This window comes from Tiliqua scincoides, chromosome 1 (genome assembly GCF_035046505.1).
Source record: "Tiliqua scincoides isolate rTilSci1 chromosome 1, rTilSci1.hap2, whole genome shotgun sequence".
In the NCBI taxonomy this organism is placed as follows: domain Eukaryota; kingdom Metazoa; phylum Chordata; class Lepidosauria; order Squamata; family Scincidae; genus Tiliqua; species Tiliqua scincoides.
This window is the reverse complement of record NC_089821.1, coordinates 115,733,498-115,756,133: the sequence shown is the minus strand read 5'-3', so window position 1 is coordinate 115,756,133 and position 22,636 is coordinate 115,733,498. Positions and strand designations below refer to the sequence as shown.

General features: G+C 43.1%; 1 protein-coding gene across 1 annotated transcript in view; it reads right to left on the bottom strand.

Annotated features, from left to right (window-relative positions):
- The window catches only part of WDR75 (WD repeat domain 75), a 34,142-nt gene extending 12,474 nt beyond the window's left edge, over positions 1-21,668 (bottom strand). Inside the window, exons 1-13 of the mRNA XM_066635388.1 lie at positions 21,574-21,668; positions 19,464-19,593; positions 19,162-19,227; positions 17,722-17,821; positions 12,649-12,773; positions 12,490-12,560; positions 10,477-10,587; positions 9,361-9,449; positions 7,026-7,184; positions 5,177-5,236; positions 4,978-5,093; positions 3,783-3,958; positions 2,370-2,533 (exon numbers count right to left, since the gene is read on the bottom strand). Of these exons, the coding sequence (XP_066491485.1) occupies positions 2,370-2,533; positions 3,783-3,958; positions 4,978-5,093; positions 5,177-5,236; positions 7,026-7,184; positions 9,361-9,449; positions 10,477-10,587; positions 12,490-12,560; positions 12,649-12,773; positions 17,722-17,821; positions 19,162-19,227; positions 19,464-19,593; positions 21,574-21,659 (1,453 nt within the window). The 5' untranslated portion in view covers positions 21,660-21,668. The remainder of the gene's footprint in view (positions 1-2,369; positions 2,534-3,782; positions 3,959-4,977; positions 5,094-5,176; positions 5,237-7,025; positions 7,185-9,360; positions 9,450-10,476; positions 10,588-12,489; positions 12,561-12,648; positions 12,774-17,721; positions 17,822-19,161; positions 19,228-19,463; positions 19,594-21,573) is intronic.
- Between the last annotated feature and the right edge of the window lie 968 nt (positions 21,669-22,636).

Genomic DNA, 22,636 nt, shown 5'->3' with positions numbered 1-22,636 from the left:
TTTTCCCTCATAAAAATGCAACTCCATCATTTTCATTAAAAAGAAAGTACTTAAAATGTTCCCTCTGGAAAACCACCATCATCTTCAGAAGTAAGGGCGTACCCACCTCAGCTGTTGTTCCTGTGATGTGTCCAAGCCCTTGATTAAGACTCCACAGGCTCAGTTGCAATAAAGTCTGTACCACATTAAAAAGATACCAAATTCGACACAGAATTTCTGGTAATGTTTGAACAGACATTGTGGGTAATGTTGCCTGCCCCCTCCTGTACCTGGTAACTGAAAATAACCAGTGAGCTGGCTCACAAGCAAGCTAGATGGGGAGAAGGCTCAGAAGTTGGTGCCCTGGTCCTGTTGTTTCAAGTGCACAAAATAAGATGCAACAACTCAGACCATAAAAATGGCACAAAAAATTGGTTAATGTAGGCGTCACATTTCTTTGAAAGAAAACATCAAATCCCACTGCATTTTGGACTAAGACATTTCATGCAGGGGGTGCTAAAAAAATTGGAAAAAAGTTTAGCCTCCTCACTGCTCAGGTTTCTATGGAAGCAGTTTGGTTAAGTCTGCCTAGTGGAGTTAGATTAATCTGTAACCATTTCTGAAATGAGACGCTAGCAAAAACGTTTTTTCCTCCCCAAACCTTAGCATTTCTTTGTACATGGCACCCAATCTTAGGTTTTCTACTGATTTTCATACACTAATACTATACTTTTTACTACTACTACTACTACTACTACTACTACTACTACTACTACTACACGAATACTACTTTTTGTAAACAGCATAAAACTATTTTTCCAAACAGTCATGCAGGGAATAGTAGGCCTATTTGCAAGTAGATCTGTTTTGTGCATATGTCCTGGGCAGCCCAAGCAACCCAATCCTAAAGGTGGCACCACTGCTGGGTGCAGCAGTGCCAAAATGGCAACCACTGAATCTAGAGGTCTCTTTGGAGGAAAGGGATTTTCGTCCCCTTCCCAAGTAAGAAGGGCGCAGGGGCTGCAATGGGTCTCCTCTAGTCTGCACTGGCTATTTTGCTGGCACAGACTGGAGAAGTTCTGTGTCAGGCTTTTCAGCCTGACCTGGAGGTTAGGATCAGGTGGAGAAGGGTTCCACCAGTCCCACCCTCCCAGTTCCTCCCCCATCCCACTCCCTGCCTCCCCCCTTCCCCCCTGTTCTGCCCACTCCCTGCCTCCCCCCTCCTCCGAAACTACTCATTATTGGCCAGTGCTGCTGGAGCCCCAGCTCGCCCTCAGTACCAACTGGTGCAGGCCCAGCACCAATGGCCTGTCCTCTCCCTGTGCTGCAGACATGCCTTATGGCACATTTGCGACACCCAGCACTGATGCTGGAGCTCAGGGTGTCTAGGACTGGGCCTCTTGCTCTAGTCTGCCCTCCTAGAACAAGAATCGTGTTGGAGCCTTGATAAACCAGTCTTGACAGCAGGAAGGGCTACAGTCTATTAGCTGACATGGAAGTCTACAGACTTTTCTTCCAGCAGATCAATGTAAACAAATGCACTGCTACAGTTAATTCTTTTATTGCTTTTTGAACAGGCTGATCCCACATACACTCAGGCACAGAAACAAAGCAGGTGAGTTCGTCCAGAAATAAACTACTGGTGCAGTCACAGCCTTGTACTTCTGAAATCTTCATTTCTTTTGATGGCAGAAAAGTGCTCTAAGATGCTTGCAGTAACAAACTCTTGAAAGCAAAGTTTGTAAAAAGGTATTTCTGTCAATTTGTTCTAGTTGCAAAGTTTGTGAATTTGTGCTATTCCTTCATGCCTGGGCACCAGAGAAGGAGGAACATATTAAGACAGTGATTTTCAGCCTTTTTCATCTCCTGGCACACTGACAAGATACTAAAAGTGTCAAGGCACACCATCAGTTTTGACAATTGACAAGACACGCCATGCTGTTGGTGAGGGGCTCAAATCCCCCCAATGGCCTTACTAGTAAATGACCCTCCCCCAAACTCCCACGGTGCACCTGCAGACCGTTCACGGCACACCAGTGTGCTACGGCACAGTGGTTGAAAATGGCTGTGTGAAGAGTTGGGGCAGTACACGAGTAGGAATAAAGTGACATGCACTGAGGAGAGGCAAGAGATATACATGAAGAAGTCCTTGTACATAAGCTCTAGAAACCCCACAAAGACTACTGCTGGTTCCTTATGTTCAGCAGACAGTGCCCATTAATGTCCTTTTTTTCTCTTTTAAAAAAATGCAAGTTGTGATCCACAATGCTGAACAAAAATGTGCTCTGTTTTTGAACCTCATCAAAAGGTACATAGAATTTCCCCTCTATGATATGAATGAATAAAACCATGATATTATATATGTACATTGCATGGGCAGTGTTACTTACCTCCATCATCGTTCTCGGCGAGTAGCACCCAAACTTTAAATTGCCCATCGCTGCCAGCCGTTACCAGCATAGGAGTTGTGTTTTCAGATTCATCTGTGCCACGGAAACACACAGCTGTGAGGGAGTCCTCATGAGGCATATTTATTCTTGTGTTCAGAGTAAAGCTACAAGAATGGAACAGAATATTTTCATGGTCACGGTCATATTTCCTATGCTGGATAATGTTTTAAGTATTTATTTTTAAAAAGTTGTGCCAAGAAAAATAAAGATGTCAGCGCAAGTACTCTACTAATGTATGTTTTCATGTTATTCCCAATGTGTATTTATGCAACCTTACTCCAATCTTTATGCCTCTTCAAAGAGTGCATTCATTACTGCATACGAAGTAAACTTGGATGGCCTGCCACCAAGTTATACTTCTCTGTAAGTCCCACTGAAATAGTGACACAGGTGTATGACTTGTTGATTATTGCAATCAGAGGCTGGTATACACGTTTCATTAGACACTGACAAGTACAGCAGCTGAAAACCCCCAGAGAGGTAGCCATGTTAATCTGTTATAGCAAAAACAGAGTCATATGGCTCCTTAAAGATGAATGAATTCATTGTGGCATATCAGAGCTTATGCTATACTAAATTTTTTAGTCTTTTAAGGTGCCACATCATTGTTCTATCCAAGGTGTGCGGGGGCATGGCAGTGCACCGCCCAGCCAAGTTCCAAGCAGCATGAAATCTCAGAAGTTTGGCAGATGCTGAAGGAGTCTGCACACTGGTGCTGCCCCTTTAGAACAGTGATTTTCAATCAGTGAATGATGTGCAGCGAATGATGTGCAGGTGTTCCACAGGAGTTTGGGGAGGGTCATTTATTAGTGGGGCCATTTGGGGGATGTGAGCCACCCACTGGCAGCAAGGTATGTCTTGTCAATTATCAAAAAATTGATAGTGTTCCTTGACAATTTTAGCACCTTCTCAGTGTGCCATGAGATCAGGGTGTCCAGATACAATGGACGACAGAGTGCCTATACCTTTAACCATTGTATAAAGAGGGAATTTTAGCAGATGCAACTCAACATGGAAGAGTTTAAAAACCTACATCTGCCCAAATTCCCTTTTCTATGCAAGGTATATGCATTTGAGGCACATGGACAAGGAACTAACTTATCCAATAACCATGTAAGTACTGCACATACTGCAAGTACTAAGTACGCTGGGCTGTTGCCTGATGTCCCATCTCACGATACAAGTGATGGTTTGGGGGCAAGAATACTTGAGGGCAGCATTCAGCATTGAGGTTGACAACTTTTCACCATGCCTGAAAATCTATGTCAGATGCTGAGCCAATCTCAGGAAATGTAACATGTGCGATGTAGTAATTCTAGAAATGAGAGTGTTAGAGGAGGTAGCATGTAGTACCTTTGCGTTTGCTCATCATAAGCCCACAGCTTCATCTGCAATTGGAGTTCAGTGCCCCTCTCTCTTCGTTCTTCCACAGTAGCCAACCAGTTACCTTTGGAATCAAATGCAGCTTTATCTAGCTCAACCTGGTTCAGACCATGTTGATGAATATACTCCTGCTGCACAACATCCAACTGCAATATTTTAAAGGGACAAAACTGGTTTCTCAGTTTGTACACATTTACAGATTGGCAACAGAAACAAATTAATGGTATTAAAAGACAAAAGGTCTTGCAAAATATGTTAACTAGTGATTGTCTAAGGCAGCAATCCTATGAACACTTTTCTAGTAATATCCCATTGAACACAATGGGGTTTCCTTCTGAGTAGACACACAGAGAATTGCATTGTAAGCAAACACAGGGACCCAAATCAGAGGAAACAGAAAGATAGTTAAAAGACATCTTACAATATTAATTTCTACGACATCCCTTGCGCTTGCTTGATTTTTTTAGTCAGGCATTTACAATATACATTCCACACATAAAAGAGCAGTTGTTTCACTCTTAATAAAGAATTAAATGTTTGCTGAGTGAGGAAAATGCTAACTGATTATCAGTAAATGAGCATTCCCTCATGAAAGGTCAAGAGAGTGTTCAATGGTTTCACTGAAGTTTACACAGCCAAGACATCATCATTGCATCTGGGAATGGTATTCTCTACTCCGCTTCAGTCACTCTCCAAAATTGTATGATGTCTCCCTCATCACCTGCTGCCTATCTTCTTTCTAACTGAAGACAACAGGGGCTGAATCTGAGGTCTTCTCCATGCAAACACATGCTCTATCATGGCCACCTCCTAGACTGAACTTACCCATTCATATACGTATATGCACACATACACGTACATATGTATATGTGTACATATGTACACATCTGTCAGCACATTTATTACACACATATATCTCCCACAATTTAGATGTTTAACAACCATTTGCATCACTGGTTGCAAGACTGCAGCCAGAACTCCAAATTCCTCATTGGTTCTGTGCCTTTTTTCACCCAGTATCCATAGCAATAACTGGCATTCAATGAGTGCTACACAGTAGCAGCAGTGAACAGATCCCCACTCCTTAACCCTATTTTCTACTTTAGAGGCAGCACATATGGTTGGTTATTGAGCTAACCTTGAGGCGATCACTGATCTAACTTACGTTGTACAGCTGTCTGTCGTTTTGCAGTGAATAGAACTGGAGATGACCAGGTTTGCCATTCAGAACCAGAGCTTTACTTCTTGGGTCAATCATCAAACCAGTCCTGACCTTGCTGCCTGAAATGAAAGAAATGCTTGCGGCTAGAATTCGATTTCTTCTTGCAAGTTTAAGAAAGATTAATTTAAGGAGACCGACATACCTTTGATTAATCCTTGAATTACTGCAGAGACTTTCAAATCACTGTGAATGACTGTTATTTCTGCATGTATTAAAAGAAAGTTTATAAAGGTTAAGAATAAAATCTTGCAAAATATTTAACACACAAGTGCTGGCACTGGGCGATTGTGAATTTGCACCAATAAACAACATCTACTCTACTTAAATGGCAAGATATGAAGTTCTGTAATTGGCAGGTGTAAAAAACAATCTGAAACACTCAAAGGCTTTGTCCTCTTCACTTTACTTTTTTAGGTAGGAGTACACCATCAATGGACCTGCTCGCCAATAACGACCTGCATTGCTGAGAAGTGCATACTTGCGCAAAGCAAATGCCACCAGAGGTCACAGTCATGCCGAGCATGCTGCTGGAAGGTAAAGTGGTCATTAAGGGTCCAAAATTTCCCCCATTTCCCACAAGCTTGATAAACCACATATTAAAAAGAAAAACAAAGCCAGTCAGCTCTAATGATTCTGTGATAACGTACCAAATAAAAAATACAATCCAAACAAAAATTCCAGCATTGCTCATTCCAAGGTACAAACTACATGATGTATTTGTAAACAAGCAGGTGTAGGTCTAGATTTCTGTAAGCTTATAGTGGAACATGAGTGAACCACCCCAGTCCTGATCCAACCTCTGGTTGCCTTTGCCCTCCATACACTATGATATGCATCTCTCTTCTTGTATTGTGGTGATGGAGAAGGCATTCCTCATCCCTGTCCCTCAGTTTGGATTCTCCTGTTTCATGAGGTCTATAGCCATTTTAACTATTTTAACACCTATTTTGTACACCCTCCTGAACCCTTTGTATATTCAGAGAGAAAGGTGGGATGTAAATTAAATAAGCAGCATTAGTACAATGGTCATTAGAGGTAGCTTAACCACACATTACCTCTAGACCAGCCATTCTCAACCCTTTTTTGGCCCTCCTAGGAGCTCTTCTCAGGTCCCAGGTCCCCCTGTCAAACAAGGATACAACAGGAACAATAAATATAAAATTATTTATTTCAGTGGTTAATCTGTGGCTCACTTCAATTGTGTCAGGGCACTGCAAGGGACCATATGTCTCCTGCTGAGAATGGCTGCTTCACATCAAATGAGACAGGAACATCCAAGACTGAGATGGGGAGTGTCTCCTCCAGTGTCTCTCTCCTCCATCACTATAGTACAGGGGTGGGCAAACTTTTTGGCAGGAGGGTCACATCATCTCTTTGACACTGTGTCAGGGGCTGGGGGGAAAATTAACTAACATTTCAAATTTGAATAAGCTTACATAAATGCATACATTAGAGAAGGAACTTATATGAATGGATAATTTTACTGGGCTTATTTATAATACACATGAGAACTATAATACAGGCGTGTAGAACTCATGAGAACCATGATCTGTTTGCCACACACCTCTTGCACAGTGAAAGCATACAGACCAAATCAGAAACACATGGAGACATAAATTGTGGGCCAGTGCAGACTCCAACAGTTTCTGATGGGCCAGAGGCTCATCGGAGACTGAAGGCTCCCTGTAGGCTAGATTGGGGATTTCCGAGGGCCGCAAGTGATCTGCGGGCCAGGGTTTGCCCTCTCCTGCTACAGTACAAGGAGGAAGCTGCAGATAACATTGTAAGGGGGGAAGGACAACCAAAGATTGGACCACGACTGGGGTGGCCCACTCACAAACTTTTTCACCTATGACTTTACAGAAATCTAGAGTTGTATCTGCTTGTTATGAATACTTGACCTGGTGGTTTATAATTTTTGCTGATAAGAAAGCAACTAAATATCTTGAGTATTACTTTAAATGAGACTTATTTCTCCCATGCGTCCTTACTGTTATCGGAATGTGAGGTACAAAATAAAGTTCCATCAGGTGAGACAGAGATGTGCTGTATCGTAGATCCCAAACGAGGCAAGTATTCCTTCTTAGAGTTTGATGCATCTCGCCACTGAACCAGTACAGACTCAATTCCACCACTCAGGAGACTAGTTCCTATCGATCCAAGCAGAAAACGTGTCTAAGAAACACAACACGTACTTATACATTTTTATATGCAGTTGAATTTGAACAAGTGACTAAGGGTGCAATCCTAAGGCTAGGTTGGGCTGTCACATGACCCTTGTGCCAGTCCAGAGATGTTGTAAAAGTGCCATAAGGCACTTTTGCACTACCATGGGGAGGCGGCAGGCTGGTGCACGTCCATGCGCCGACCTGCCGACGCGTAGCCACCCCAGCACTGAGCTGGATATAGTGCAGGTCAGCCAGCCAGTCATCCTGTTCCAGCGCAGGATAGGATTGGGTTGAAAGTTAAGTTTCTAACTTGATATTTAATTAACTATAGGGTTCTGTGTTCTCTTCAGCAAGCGACATGAACACTGTACGCTTAGGGAAACCAAATTCTGCATTTAGAAGAGCCAAGTTCTACAGCACGTGCCAGACTTGCAGGTTGGCATGACTTCTTATTCTTCAAAATTTATCCTGCTTACATTATTTTACATGCAGGACTGTGACATGTGCAAATCCTCAGTCACCCCCTCTAGCTTCTAAGACACTGCTCAAACCCTTTCCAACCTCCATAATCTGCTATCTTACATACACTGCTATCATTCGCAAGCCTCCATTATCTGCTACCATACACAATGTTTTAAAAAGAGATACATACACCCAAGGGCTCAAAACATTCGTTCTTTTTCTTTTTAAAAGACAGACTCTCAGAAAACTGAAATCTGTACCACCCTATGCTCCCTTCTGTGCCTGCACAATCACAATCATAACCAGAAGACTGTGTCTCCCTATTCTCCCTTTTCCAGACGCAGGGTATTCAGTCATAGTTCTAGAATTGTTAGCTAGTCCATGTGTTGGTGGCTGATCCTACACTTGTAATGTGTGGCAACTTCAAAGACATGAGGTTGTGGTAAATGGTCCTATGTCCAAGCTCATTCTCAAGAGAAGGATGGAAACAGCATAGTGTCGCTTTCATGTCTTACTGCTTCCTCTATCCATGTTAAAGTGACAGAACTCTTTGCAGGGGCTGCCTGAGGCAGGCTTGAAATAACATCAAGATATACTCCTTGTACAAGTCAAGAGGAGTGGTCTATGTAGCCTATTATGGTCTACTCCTACTGGAGCACTAAGTTTCAAGAAGAAATTTTTCCTAGTTGCTCTACCTACAATTTTTAACTGAGGATGCCAAGCAAGGTGCTGTCATTGAGCTATGAGCCTGTCTGGCCAGGCACAGTTGGGTATTCATTCCAATGCATAATGCCACCATTATCTATGGTCATATACACAAACCTGGGTTCAACAGCGAATAATGGCTAGGTGCCTACACTTTTTAATGGGATGGAATGATATGCAACAATCCAATGGACTGGGTACTTGTTTAAAACAATTTTTTAAATGGCTGTTATAAGGACTTTAACACACAGCAATGACAGGATTTTAAACGTCTAACATATAATGAACAGCGCAAGAGTTTGAAACAAAAGCTATTCTGGGAGCAATTAAATTGTGCTTATGGAAGCACAGCTATGCTGAAACACAGCAAAATCCTCCCACTTGCCATATCAAACTGTTTCCTGTTTCAAAGAGAAGCCAGAGATTAAACAAACACTATGAGGCCACTTCAAGTTTTCACTGAGGTCAACAAGATTTTTATCTCCATTGCTTCTAAGAAAGGGGAAAACGCTCCAGTTCAAAAACAATTTTTTTAAATTTGTGTTGGAGCAGCATTTTCCTTTACTTCTGCTTGTTCAAGAATCCACACTGCACCTGTCAACCAAAACAGTGACATACAATACACTTACATGTTTTATTTCCTTACTTTTCACACACAAACAGCTGGACATGGGAATTTAAGAACATCTATTGTAAAAGCTAGAGTTCTTTGGTCCCATGTCTTTGGCAGATATATTGAGTGGATCCAGCACTTTCATTTAATATTAATAGCATCTCATATGTTTAAACTAAAGTATTTCACATGCATTATCTCAGTAATTCTTTCAACAGCCCTGAAGATCAACCTGTATTGTGCATTAGAAGTGGATGGAGGAGGGGAGGGGGATGAGGCTTGTGGCTTTCCTAAAGCTACTTTTTCTTGGCCAAGTTCATGAGTTCACAGGTCAAGGTGACATTCAAACTAGAGATGTCCTGCCTCGGATCACTTTACCTTCTACAGAGAAAGCAAGATCCATAACTTCATCATGATGCCAGTGCAGCGTGGAATATGTATATTCTCTCTTACTGTTAAAGTTTCTCCTATTGGAATAAGAAAATTAAAATGATAATAAACTTTCTAAGATTTGAGGAGAATAACCTGCATATAAGCAACTAAGCAAACAACCATAAGGAAGCACTCAACATTATAAAAGTCTTAGATTATGTCTTTGCTAAATGTTAGATTGGTCTCTGCTTTAGCAAATAGAATAAAAATAAGGTGTTATTTATGCCTAAGCAATACATAGATCCCCCATTCCCTGGTCAACCCTTAAATCAGATGCACACCACAAACAAGGGTGCAGTGTACCTGCTTTGTAGTGTTCTGAGCAGCATGCACATCCCAACATGAATTCAAATGCAGACCAACAGCTGTACATTAACACCCTCTTTACTAGAATTGTGACTAGAGTTGAACTGGAGCCAGAATGTCTCAGAGGTACTGTGCCTTTTACCGTGAGCCAGGCAAATGATCTGAAAGCGCATGACATCGTTCTGCTACTGAAGTTAAGCAACCTGAATGGCAGACCCATGGGAACACATGCAAACTACTCCAAGTTCTACAGAAGGAGTGAGCTATAACTGTAAATAAATTAAAATAGCTCTCACCCTTTGCAAAATGTTCTCTTTCCCCCTGCTGTTAAAATGCAAGAATTAAGAGGAAAATCCTAATTTTTTTAAAAAATATATACTCTTAAAGGCTTCATAGTTTTCTTATCTTGGGACTGAAGTCTGCAGCTAAGGAATCTGCAGTAACTTTCTGTAGGTACTGCCTTTCATGCAATGTTGAACAAGCCAAATTCCAGTTTCTACACAACAATTAAAAAGGTTCAGGACACCTGTCCATTCCTTCAAGTCACCCTAAGTGACCTATAATCCCACCGCTGCAGCATTGCGTTCCATGACATGCTGAAATGAAAGGCAAATGTTGCCATAAGCAAGAGAGAGAGCAAGAGAGAGTGCACTGTGCCCTTACACTATACACACTTTTAAAAATTATAATGAGCATAGGGTAAGCACGCTTGTCAACAGTAGCCACTGCCAACAGTGACCAAAAGGTTTGCCTCACCAGAGACGAATTTTGCCATCTTTGTGTCCACTGGCTATGCAGTCCTCCTTTGGATGACAGGCTACACAGGTAAAGTAATTTGCACAACTGTTCTTTGACCTTAAAGGAAAGCTTCAGAAACAGAATCACAATTTTAGTTAGCTCACTTAAGGTGTTGGAAAAAAACTAGTCAAGCAATTTTTTTTAACAGTCCCAGATACAGTTTGTGAAAGCAATGTCACCTCAAAGCACAGGTAACAAGACCAAGATGGTTACTGAAATAGGTTAAAAGAAACAAACTGCAAGTTAATAGAACAGGTGACGTGCAGCGTAATCCTATCTTGCACTGGAACAGGTAGGCCAGGAGGCCTGTGCTGTATCCAGCGTAAGATTGGGACCAGAAGCGGTTCAGCCAGAGGCAAGGGGAAACTCGACCCCTTCCTTCTGGGTAAGCCACTACAGCCTCAATGGGTCTCCTTGGACCTGCACCACCTCAGAAAGTGGCACAAGTCCTAAGAGAAAAGAGCAGCTTGGAGCCATTCTGCGCTGCTTGGGGAATGGGGCTGGGATCTGGCGTAACTGACAGGTCCAAGCCCCACCTCACAAAATGCCCTCCGCCTGCCCTCCACTGCCCCAGAACACCTCCCTCCCTCCTGTCTCTGGAAGCAGGAACTCCTGCTTCCTGTTAGTTGCTCTCTAGCATGCAGGCTATTTGTCTGCACATCTGGTCCTTCAATTAAGCAAGAAGCACCCACACTGCAAGCACTTCTACAATAAAGGAAAGGCACCATAATGAGTGCGCGCGGGGGCTGGATCCACTGCTCCACGGATAACTGAATACATGGATACCAGCTCCGTGGATTGGGGGGGGGCCTGCCTGTATATGAAAGTCTCTTAATTTTACAGACAGTGGGAATTAAATTATTTGACTGATTTAATTGCCTCTAGGGACAGTAAAAGAAACCTTGAATCTCTGCTCTGTGCTACCCTGGTGCAGCTTCAAGTGTCCCCTCTCTGTTATTGATCATGTTTGCTCTAACAGTATGACATTTCTCTAAGCTTGACTGGTACCATAAAAGATTTCAAGTGTTACCATCAGTTCAGCTAATCATTATTTATTTTTTTGTTTTTTCCATAAAGTACTCAAAGCTATGTAAAACTAAAACAATGAAACAAAAAAGTAAAATATCACACAAAACAAGTGCCACAGAAGACTGGAAATAGCACAATCCAAATCAGTTTATTGAGAGAAGGCCTAACTAAACAAAAAAGTTTTGACTGGATGGCAAAGTATAGACAATTAGGCACCACCGAATCTCTTAGGAGAGGGAGTTCTGCCATCTAGGAACTGCCTCTGGAAAGGCTCTGACCCATGTCACCACCAACTGAACTTCTAATGAGACAAGCCATGGATCATAAGAACAGCCTACTGGAACAGGCCAAAATTCCACTGGCCACTATTTCCCACACTGGCCCATAAGCTTTCCTGGGGAATGACCACAAGCAGGAAATGAAATCATAGCCCTCTTTTGCTGTTGCTTCCCTGCAACAGATTAGGCATAATGCCCCTAAATTAGGATTAAAAACCTGTTGAAGATTTTAAGGTTTGTAAGGGAAGATTTGCATGATCCCTAAGGTTCTATTCCATATCACAACCAAGCAAGTCTCTGAAAGAGGCCGAAAGAGGTAGTCATCTAAAAGACGTAGTTGTTGTTAGGATTGTTTGTGGTTCCAGCAGGAGTCACCTTGTGTCAAACATGACAGTTGCACTAGGCAGAAATCAGCCTCAAATTCCTCGCTGTTAGCCTTATTGGCACGAACAGGAAAGGCTTATGAGCTAAGAGTTGAGAACTGTGAGATGCTATCTGGTGAACACTAAGGTACAGCACCTCCTCGTATTATGGAAATGAAGCAATAAAACTAAGCATAAGCATTATCAGAAGTTGTTGACAGTCCTGGACAGTTTATAACTACAGATGCATATCCAATGTGGTCTTCTGTTTTGCAGTACAATCAGCTAAGATGAACTCTCACCTGTAGATCTTCTTTTTCTTGAAAAAACAAACAAGGAGGTGAAGATTTGATACGGATACCACATATTCAGCCTGTTATAACCAAAGCATAATTTACGATTTAGTATTTGCTGGACTCCAAGTGGGTTAAAACATTTTATCATTGTAAGAGTAAGCATACTTCTCTTCCGAATGCAGTGCATTTGGGTGACTTGCTTACGGCATCCAAAATCAATTCTAGCTCATTGGCTTCCACTTCCTGACCTGATATTTTTGGTAGTTTCACTGACACTAGTTGAAATAAACCTGGTAAAACAAATACATCTAATTAATAAAAAAAACACTGGGAAATCTGTGGTGAAATATTCCACATATACAATAAACACAGACACATGCTCATAAGTGAAGCTTGCATTTTACAAGTTCATGAACGTGCACCATTATCCACATCCAACCCAACAGGCAACAAAACTTCCCATCTCAATATATCATTCCACACTTAGCTTGGTTTGCTCTGTGCTGCAATACTGGTCTCTGTTAGGAGACAAATTCATGCCATATGTTTCAATGAGTTAAAAAGACATTCTTATGCTTTGTTTTTCCACCCTAACAAGAATTCAAGACTACTTAGAGCACAATCCTAAAATTGCCCTGGACCACAAGTTCCCGGTGCCAGCCCAAGAAGGTTGCAAATGTGCCGTAAAATACATTTGTGCCTACTCCCAAGTCAGCTGCACCAGGTCATGGAGGTGTGCTGGTCTGTGGAGGTCACATCCAGCCTCTGTGGCAATGGAGCATGGTAAATTTTCTCTGGCCAAGCTCAGCTGGCACGGAGGTCAGGGAGGAGGCGTTCTGGGGTGGGGGAGGGCAGGCAGGCCCGTGAGTAGGCAGCAGGGCCAGGACCCCGCAATTATGCCAGATCCTGACCCTGTTCCCAGGCAGCCTGGGCCAGCTCCAAGCTGTCTGGATCTGCACCACTAGGCTAGGGGTAGGGAGTTCTGTGCCTCTTTAGGTGGTGCAGATCCAAGGAGACCCACTGGGCTGCAGTGACTCTTCCTGGTGTAAGGGGAAGCCCCAGGCTGAGCTGCTTTCAGCCCCAAACTCACTAGATATGAGTCTAGCACAGGTTAGAATTGCGCTATTAAGTAAATAGATAAAACAAAAGATAAAATACAATAAAACAATCAGCAAAAAATACTATAGTACAATAAAATGCATTCATTAAATAAGCAAAAATACTAATTAAAAAGGCAAAATAGAAAAATTTTAAGATCCCTGTGGTAGGCAAACAAGGAGAAGATAGGTTTAAGTTGCAGGAAAGAGAATTCCAGAGATCAGGAGGCACAAAAAAAAATCTCCATCAAGGGTCACCACCACTTGAACATCAAAAGTGATGTCATCTCAGGTAGCCATGTTGCATCCCTCACAGGAAGAGTTATGTGGAAAAAAATTATCCTTCAAGTAACTGGATCCTAAATTGTACACAGCTTTACAGTCATTACAAGCACTATGAATTATGTCTGGAAAAGTATTAAAGATCAAGAGGGACAGATCAGGACCCAGAGGATAACCTGAGAACTCAGAGGGTAAGCTACAGCATCAAACAGAAATCCCAGTACCACACACAGTGCTCCCAAGGCCAAACTAGCATATGGAAAGATATTAGGATCAATAGTACTGAAACTACTAACGTGTCTCCTTATCAGACTATTCCAGTTATAAGCTAGTACTGTGCCCAATTCAAAAGGAGGTATCAAACTGGAAAGGGCTCAGCAAAGGCCTGTGAAGACGCTCAGGGACTTGAAAAACAAGTTCTGTGCAAAAAGACTGAACTGGAGCTGGGAAAGAGAAGCTGGGGAGGGGGGTGGGAGGAGGACAGACATGATAGCACTCTTCAATTACCTAAATGGCTGTCATACAGAAGAGGCAAAGATTTGTTCCCTGCTGCCCCAGAAGGCAGGGCGAGTACTTTATTTCATAAATCAGTGAAGCCCAAACTTCCTTCAACTGCCTTGCAAATACACAAGGACAAAAACTAGGCACACAGATTTTCTCTTTTCCTTTTTACTATTTATTTGGACATTAAATACCTAAAACAATTATTCTCACACAGATCACCTACAGAAGTATTTGCCATTATATTTGCCCTTTGCCTCAACCAAAAAAGTATAGTTTAAACTGTAGGCTAGATTGTCTTGTTAGAGATCTTTGCTCATAGCCCATACAGCTTTTGTGGCATCATTTTTATTGCATAACCTTTATTTGCAATGCTTACATTTCACCCACCTTTAAAGGCAAGCAAGGTGACACACATTCCTATAAGACTACCTTTAGAGACTTGCCCAAGGTTTGTTACCAAGCATTGCTGCTATACGATATACGCCGGCCAAATGAACTGCCACAGTTTGAATTCAAATTGCATCTGTAGTGTACGCTTTTATCAATCATTTACATTTGGCTACTGACAAAATTTAGGCAATAAAGACTATATATTTCAGTTTAACCAAGATTTCCACACTAACAATGTAATCCTAAACATATTTATTAGAGGGAAAGCACCATTGGACACAGTGGAATGTAATTCAGGGTAAACCTACGTAGATTTGTGCTGCATGATCAGCAGAATTCAGTACATTGTAAATATTTATTCTTACAGTAGATTGTGGTGTACGAATCCTCTAAAACAGGGGTGGGCAAACATTTTGGCAGGAGGGTCACATCATCTCTCTGACACTGTGTCGGGGGAAATTTACATTTCAAATTTGAATAAATTTACATAAATTTTGCATAAATGAATACATTATAGATGGAACACATATGAACGAATGGGTTTTACTGAGCTTATTTGTAATAAACATCAGATACAGAAAAGGGGGGGTGTTAAAATAACTCCTGACGTATCTAACACATCTCTTCCCAGGGAAACATACAAAACAAACTTAAGAGGAGCAAGCATGGGCTCCCTCCCCCTCCCCGCAGAAGCATGTTTTTACACTCTTCCCCCCGCCCCCAATCCTGGTAACAAGCAGTAAAGGAACGCAGTCAGCTGGGGAGCTGGTGAGTACCTCCCCCCTCAGGGCAGGAGTCTGTTTCTCCTCATTCACACACAGAAGGGAGCTGTGTGTCTTCCTCTCTTAGGCTGCAATCCTATCCACACTTTCCTGGGAATAAGCTCCATTGACTATAATGGAACATACTACTGAGTAAACAGGCATAGGATTGGGCTCCAACCCTCCTCCTCCAACCAGCATCAAGCACCAAACAAAGAAGCAGGCAGAGAGCTGTGTGTTTACCCATTCACAAAGGGACCCCTATCTTCCTCCCTCTCTGCCAGCAACCCTAACAAGCAAAAGCAGCGTGTGGGATTCAAACATCCCACAATTTCTCCCCTGCAGCGCCAGCCCCCGACACCAAGCACTCACAGCCTAATCGATCCACACTTTCCTGGGAGTAAGCCCCACTGACTCTATGGGACTTACAGATATGCTCTCCAGCAGCATTCAAGCATCCCGCAATTTCTTCCCTGCAGCACCTGCCTCCGACCCCAAGTACACTCAAGCAGCACAACCAGACCCACAGTTTCTCTCTCCCTCCAAGCCAAACTCAAGCAGAACAAACAGGCCCAGGACTTCTCACTGCCATCCAATGCCTGGACTCAGCTGCAGCCTCCCCAACCTAATGAGCGTTGCGGATGAGCAGGGCTTCTGCAGAGCTCTCCTGTGAGGGCTGGGCAGAGTAGCCTTTCCCTTGCTGACACTGATGCTGTGAGCGCAGCCATGTTGGAACAGTGAGGGCTCCCACAAATGTCCTGCAGGTTGGAGGCTCATTGGAGACCAGGGGCTTCCTGGGGGCCCAACTGGGGGTCCCCAGGGGCTGGGAATGGCCCGTGGGCTAGGCAGCCCTGCTCTAGAACAGGGGTGTCCAAACATTTTGGCAGGAGGACCACATCATCTGACACTGTATCATGGACTGGGAAAAAGGAATTAATTTACATTTCAAATTTGAATAAATTTGCATAAATGACTATATGAGATGGAACTTATATGAATGAATGAACATCTTGCAATAGCTCAAGGCCTATAAAAGGTCTTGCACAAAGCAAGGCTGGCCTTTCCTTTGCTGCTGTAGCAGCATCAGACATGAAACAGCAAGCAGTGAAGGGAGCCCTTGGCTCACAGCTCACGCGAGAAGTCATACAGTTGCCCTCACGCTGAGAGCAATTGCATCGGGCCAGCGCGGGCTCCAGCAAGTCTCTGAAGGGCCAGAGGCTCATTGGAGACTGGGGGCTCCCTGTGGGCCAGACTGGGAGTCCTTGAGGGTCACAAGTGGTCCCTGAGCCAGGGTTTGGGCACCCCTGCTCTAGAACAACAGTTCACTAACTTTTTGCTCTCTGGATCCCTTTCCACTCCTAACAGTGGTCTCAGGGAGCCCCAGGTCTCCAAGGAACACGTTGAGAAAGTCTTCTCTAGACTATTCCTGCAATATGAATAGCTACACTAGAGTTGCTTAAATTTAAACATTCAATTCAGGATCCTATGCTAGGCAGTAAAGCACATTGGATCCTTCAACTGCATTGTAAAAAGTTATTAATTCACTGAGAAAAGTTTGAATGCAGGGTAACTGAAATGCTTTTAGAAAGCAGCACGACTCTTCCTTTCTCTGTATAATCTGTGTAGTGCAGAATTATGGCTATGGGTTCTGTGACTGGGCTAGCAGGACCAGTTCATACTTCAATATGAGTGCAATTCCATGTTGGTCCTGAAAAGCCCACCTTGGCATTTCAGGATCAGCAGGCTACAGATCTTTACATGAATAACCCCCTAAACACTCATCTATCATAACAGAAATTCCCTGAATTAAGCTTCAAGTTGAAGTATGTGCTTGTATGCACCATACATTTTTTTTTCCAATTGCAGCATTATTTAGGAGTTTGAAACCTACATTTTGATAAGTCTCTTAAGTATATTTTACATAACCTATAAACTTTATAGTATGAAGCGCATTTCTATTAAGACAGTCCCCTTCTCCATTCAGTATCTTTCCATTCATTGCAACAAACCTCCCCAAAGCTACAGAGACATTTTTTTTTTACGAGTGCAAAACATTTAACAGTGTATTCCCTGATAAAGTGTTAGGCAAGATGTTTTATTCTCGTAAAATATTTCACTTTCTTTTCAAATAGGTGACTCACAACCTTTATCATAAACAAAAATCAACAGAAGGGACAATCATATAAACAAAGACATTGTGATACCTGATCTTTCATTGTTATCCTTCGGAATGATAACGAACACTGAACCTTCAAAATTTGCGACAGCATACAAAGCAAAGAGCTTGTACCCAACAACAAAAGACTGGAAAAGAAAATAAAAAAAAATTACTGACTTAAAACTCTGCTGAAAGATGCTGCTGCTTAAGTAATCTTTTGAGGGCGCAATCCTAATCTGCACTGGAATAGGCAGGCTGACTGGCTGGTGCTGTATCCAATGCAAGTTTGGTGCAGGCTGGGGCACAACTCACACTAAGGGGACTTCCTTCCCCTTACACCCCCAAAATGCCCTAGACAGTCCTATGGGGTAACTTGAATCTGCGCCTGCAATTTCATGGGCACAAATCCAAGCGGCCCAAGTAATGCCACTTGGGCTAGGGTTGGAGTCTGGCCTAAGCTGCCGCGGCCAGTCCCACCTCCTCTCACAGGCCCGATCCACCCCACAGGCCAACTCCCCGCCATGTTCCTCCCTCCTGCTGCCCTACCCCATGCCCTGTGCCAGTTTGCTTGAGCTAGCACAAGCCTACTGCTTCTGGGCATGGGGCTGGCTCCGCAAGGTCCCAAGTCGTAGGGAATGTGCTTTTGGGAACCGGCAGAAGAGACTTGTGCCACCTTGGGGGTGGAAGTTTGGACTGTGCTGTAAATTTATTTAGCCAATCTTATCTACAACTGGGAGATTAATTTTTTTCTGTCACATTTATAGATGAAGTAATGCATGAATCTAATCACAACAGTGAATCGCTACCAACAAATACAATTCATTTGAAGCTTGAAATGGAATCTTTCATAGAGTTGGAAATAGAAAACAAGAGAATCTCTGCTGATGAGTCTTTGCAACCAGTGAGATACCTTTTAGAGGTCAGAGACTAGTGCAAGCACTACAATCCCAATATCCTTAAGAGTCAAGATAGTATAGCAGTTTGGATGTTGGACTTAGACCTGAAAGATCCAGATTCACATACCGAAAAGGGCCCATTTACCTCCTGCGCAATCAAAGCACATTAAAACTGTAATCCTATACCACTCGAGGATAAATTCAATTTAAGAGCTGGACTTAATCGCAAGAAAATAATTGTTTTGTAAATATTGATGGCTTGTATCACCTAGAATTTTTATAGCTTACATAAGCAATGACAGAATAGATTCACATCTTCACACAGATATACTTCCCTTGTGTCTGCATTAGAATTTTTGCTTGCAAACTGGAGGTATGTATACCTTTTGCCACAATGTCACAAAGATTGCATTTTCTTTGATGCACATTATTAACAATGTAATCTTATGCATCTCTACCCAGAAGTAAATCCCACTGCATTCAATGAGGTTTATTCCCATGTAAGAGTGTAGGATTGTAGCTTTACATGCTTAAATTACTGAGAACAACAAAGTCTATAAACCGCTGTTCAAAAACCCAGTGTAACAAACCTTGATGAGGATGCCATCCATAAAATCCCAGAGTTTGATAGTGCCATCTAGCGACCATGAATATAGCTGGTGGAGAAAAAAAAAATTAAGTGATCCATAATGTTCTATATAGAAAGCATTTTAATTACCAGTGTGCAACAAAACCACTAACAGCCCTTTACAAGTTTGAGGACAGACACTGCCTCAGTATCTGTTAGAGAGACAATCATATTTCCATCACAAAGTATTCATATGTGTTTTCTGGGACGCCATATTCATTCAAGAAATGTCAAACAAAAGCCAGTGGGGAAAAAAGTCACAACCTGCAGATGGTTCCAGGGGTTCAATTGGATTCCTGTCACTAGATTGCTATGACTCTGTAGGACATGCACACATTCTTCTGTGGTTGTACTGTAGACTTTTATATAGTCACCTGAAGCACATAAAAGGTACCTATAAAGGAATGAAATAAAAGATTGAGCACAAGCAACATGATCAATTACTGTACAAAAACAAGACACCTTAAACTTCAGTGATTATCCAAATTATTAGACCAATTATTCCTCATACCATTCAACACTGAATGTAAAGTCTAAACAAGAACAAAGCAGCAAAGTTAGCCTTTCTTAATATTATCTATAAAAACATTTAAACACTGGTAGAATCTGAGATATCAAGTACATAAAGAAAAATCCCTTATACTAATTATTTTGTATTTTCTTCTGCCAGTGACATTTTCTGCCAGGAGCGTTTGTTATTTAAATACACTAGCCCCAACAAGCCCCTTTTAAAAACAATATGAAAAATGAGAGAGTCCCTTGATTCTAAGAGCTTACATCCAGCATTTTGACAGCAAAGAAAACAAGTAGAGAGGAAAGAAACCTTTTATTTATTGTATACAATCTAAACACATAACGTTGTTATTTCACAGAGCAGTGTTTCTCAAAGTTTGTCCTCCACCGTACCATTTCACATGGTCCACCTATTTGAACAACAACTGGAAGTAACTGGTGAGGACATCATCATCCGTTACTTCTGGATTGCAAGGCCAGATGTGACACAACCAACACCAGTAAGAAGCTCAGGGTGGATGGGAGGGATATTATTTTCCAGATCACAGAACACCAGAACCTGGCAACACCCACTAAAATTGAGTGTTGGGAGAGTTAGGACAGACAAAAGAAAATATTTCTTTACCCAGCATGTAATCAGTCTGTGGAACTCCTTGCCACAGGAAGTGGTGATGGCATCTGGCCTAGATGCCTTTGAAAAGGGGACAGGACAAATTTCTGGAGGAAAACTCCATCATGGGTTACAAGTCAGGATGTGTATGTGCAACTTCCTGATTTTAGAAGTAGGCTACCTCAAAATGTCTGAAAGGGAGGGCACCAGGATGTAGGTCTCTTGATGTCTTGTGTGCTCTCTGAGGCATCTGGTGGGTCACTGTGCGATACAGGAAGCTGGACTTGATTGGGCTGATCCAGCAGGGCTCTTCTTATGGAAGGGCTTTTTCAACTGCAGAAAAGCATGCTTTTGAGCTCTGCCTGCTGAGCTGAGCATCCTATTGCTGTCTGTGGTGTCAAGTTCCTGGTCTCACTGCTGGGTGGCAGGTGTCCAGGAGTCCTGTGAGTACCACTTCCAAGTACCACTGGTGGTAACAGAACCACAGGTTGAGAAAAGCTGTCATAGAACAAAGTAGTATGCTTGACTGTAGTATGAACAGACTGGCTTCTGTTCCTAGCCAGTCGTTGAAGCTTGTGAAGCAGAGGGAAAATTGGGCAGAACTGCTCCTATAGAAGCAGATATTAAAATATCTACATTATGCAGCACAACACAACTTTATTTATTTATTTATTTGAGATATCTACATCTGGCCTTTCCCATACCGAAGTAAATGCCCAAGGTGGCTTACAAAGCTTTATAATAAAGTACAGAGTATAACAACAGGTAAAAACATCAGACAAGGCATTAAGGCATTAATTTTAATATTACATATTGAAAAGTAAATCAAAACAGAGCAAATTAACAAATATCATTGGGCCAATGGCAAACAAATTAGGCTGCAAGCCTAACCACACTTGCCAGAAAGTAAGCCCCACTGACTACAATGGGGCTTACTCCTGAGTAGACAGGCATAGGCTTGGGCTCTTAGGCTGCAACCCTACCCACACTTACCTGGGAGTAAGCCCCATTGACTACAATGGGGTTTACTTCTGAGTAGACAGGCATAAGGCTTGTCTCTCAGTCCAGGGAGGCAGCCAAGTCTCCGCAGCGCAACTACCCCAAGAGACACCCATGTAACGAGGCATACACACAGGTTTCAGTTCACACGTGCAGGGAAACCCGTGCGGTGCGTGGCTGAGGAGCCTGGAGCTTCAGCACCCTCGGCCTCCGCGGCTCCCTTCCCTCTCCGGGCCCCAGCCCGCCACTCACTTCGCGTCAGCGGAGAAGACGGCACGGCTGCCGCTCAACCAGCTCCCGCCGCAGCGAACCACGAGGAGCTGCTCGCTCGCCACCATCTTCTCGGAGGCCCGCCTCCGAGAGATGTGGCCACTCTAGCCCAAGCACCGCCCACAACTCCGTGGCTTCCGTCCCAGAAAAGCCGCACCACACAGGGAGCCTTTCTCAAGGGGACCGCGAACTCGAAGGCTTCAATGTGCACTTCCGGTTTCCAATGGACAGCGCTCGGCAGGAAGCGTGGCAACAGAACACCGCTCTAAAAGACCCTCAAGTGATAGAGGCGTGGAGGTAGAGCGGCTTCCCGTCTCCCACATAGGGGGATTTCATGTGAAACAGGAAGCGGAGGCGACACGATACCGCAAGTTGGTCCTGTGTGGCGGGGCCACCTTCGTTTTGTTCTATCTCTAGGCACTGGGCAGTGCTCAATGTACGGCGCATGCGTGGCGTTTGCTATTTATTGGGCGGTCGCCGACGCGCCTCCTATTTCGCGCGTTGGCTCTGCTGAGGGCGGGTGGTGGGCTATTGCTGGAGAGGCAGGGCAGGGCAGGGCAGGCTCGGCTCGGCTCGGCTCGGCTCGGCTCCAGTGACTTGGGCTCTCTGCAGGGGAGGAAGCAGATGGGTGGCTTGTGGTTGTTTGGGCAGCAAGACACACAGTAGAGAAGAACTTGGTTGGTTGGAAGGATTTAGGTCCCTTTTATCTCATGCAAGAGGCTTGGCAGTTGAGCCTTAAAGCAAATGCACTTAAAGCTCTTTAAGTTTAATGAGCTTAAAGCAAATGAACTACTTCCTCCCCGTTGAAAGAGGGACTATAGAATTTAGTGGGTTAAAAATTAAGGCACCAGACATTAAGACACTGAAAAAATTTTTATCTCTAGCAACAGCATATGTAGAAACCTACAGAAAAGCATAGCGAGCTATATGAAAAAGGTAATGCGAAAGACAATACACTGTATAATTTTTTCCTTCCTTACATTGTTTTTTTCTCTTGCCCAATGACAAGCGAAAGCAAAATAGGGAGAGAGGCAATGGAATTCCA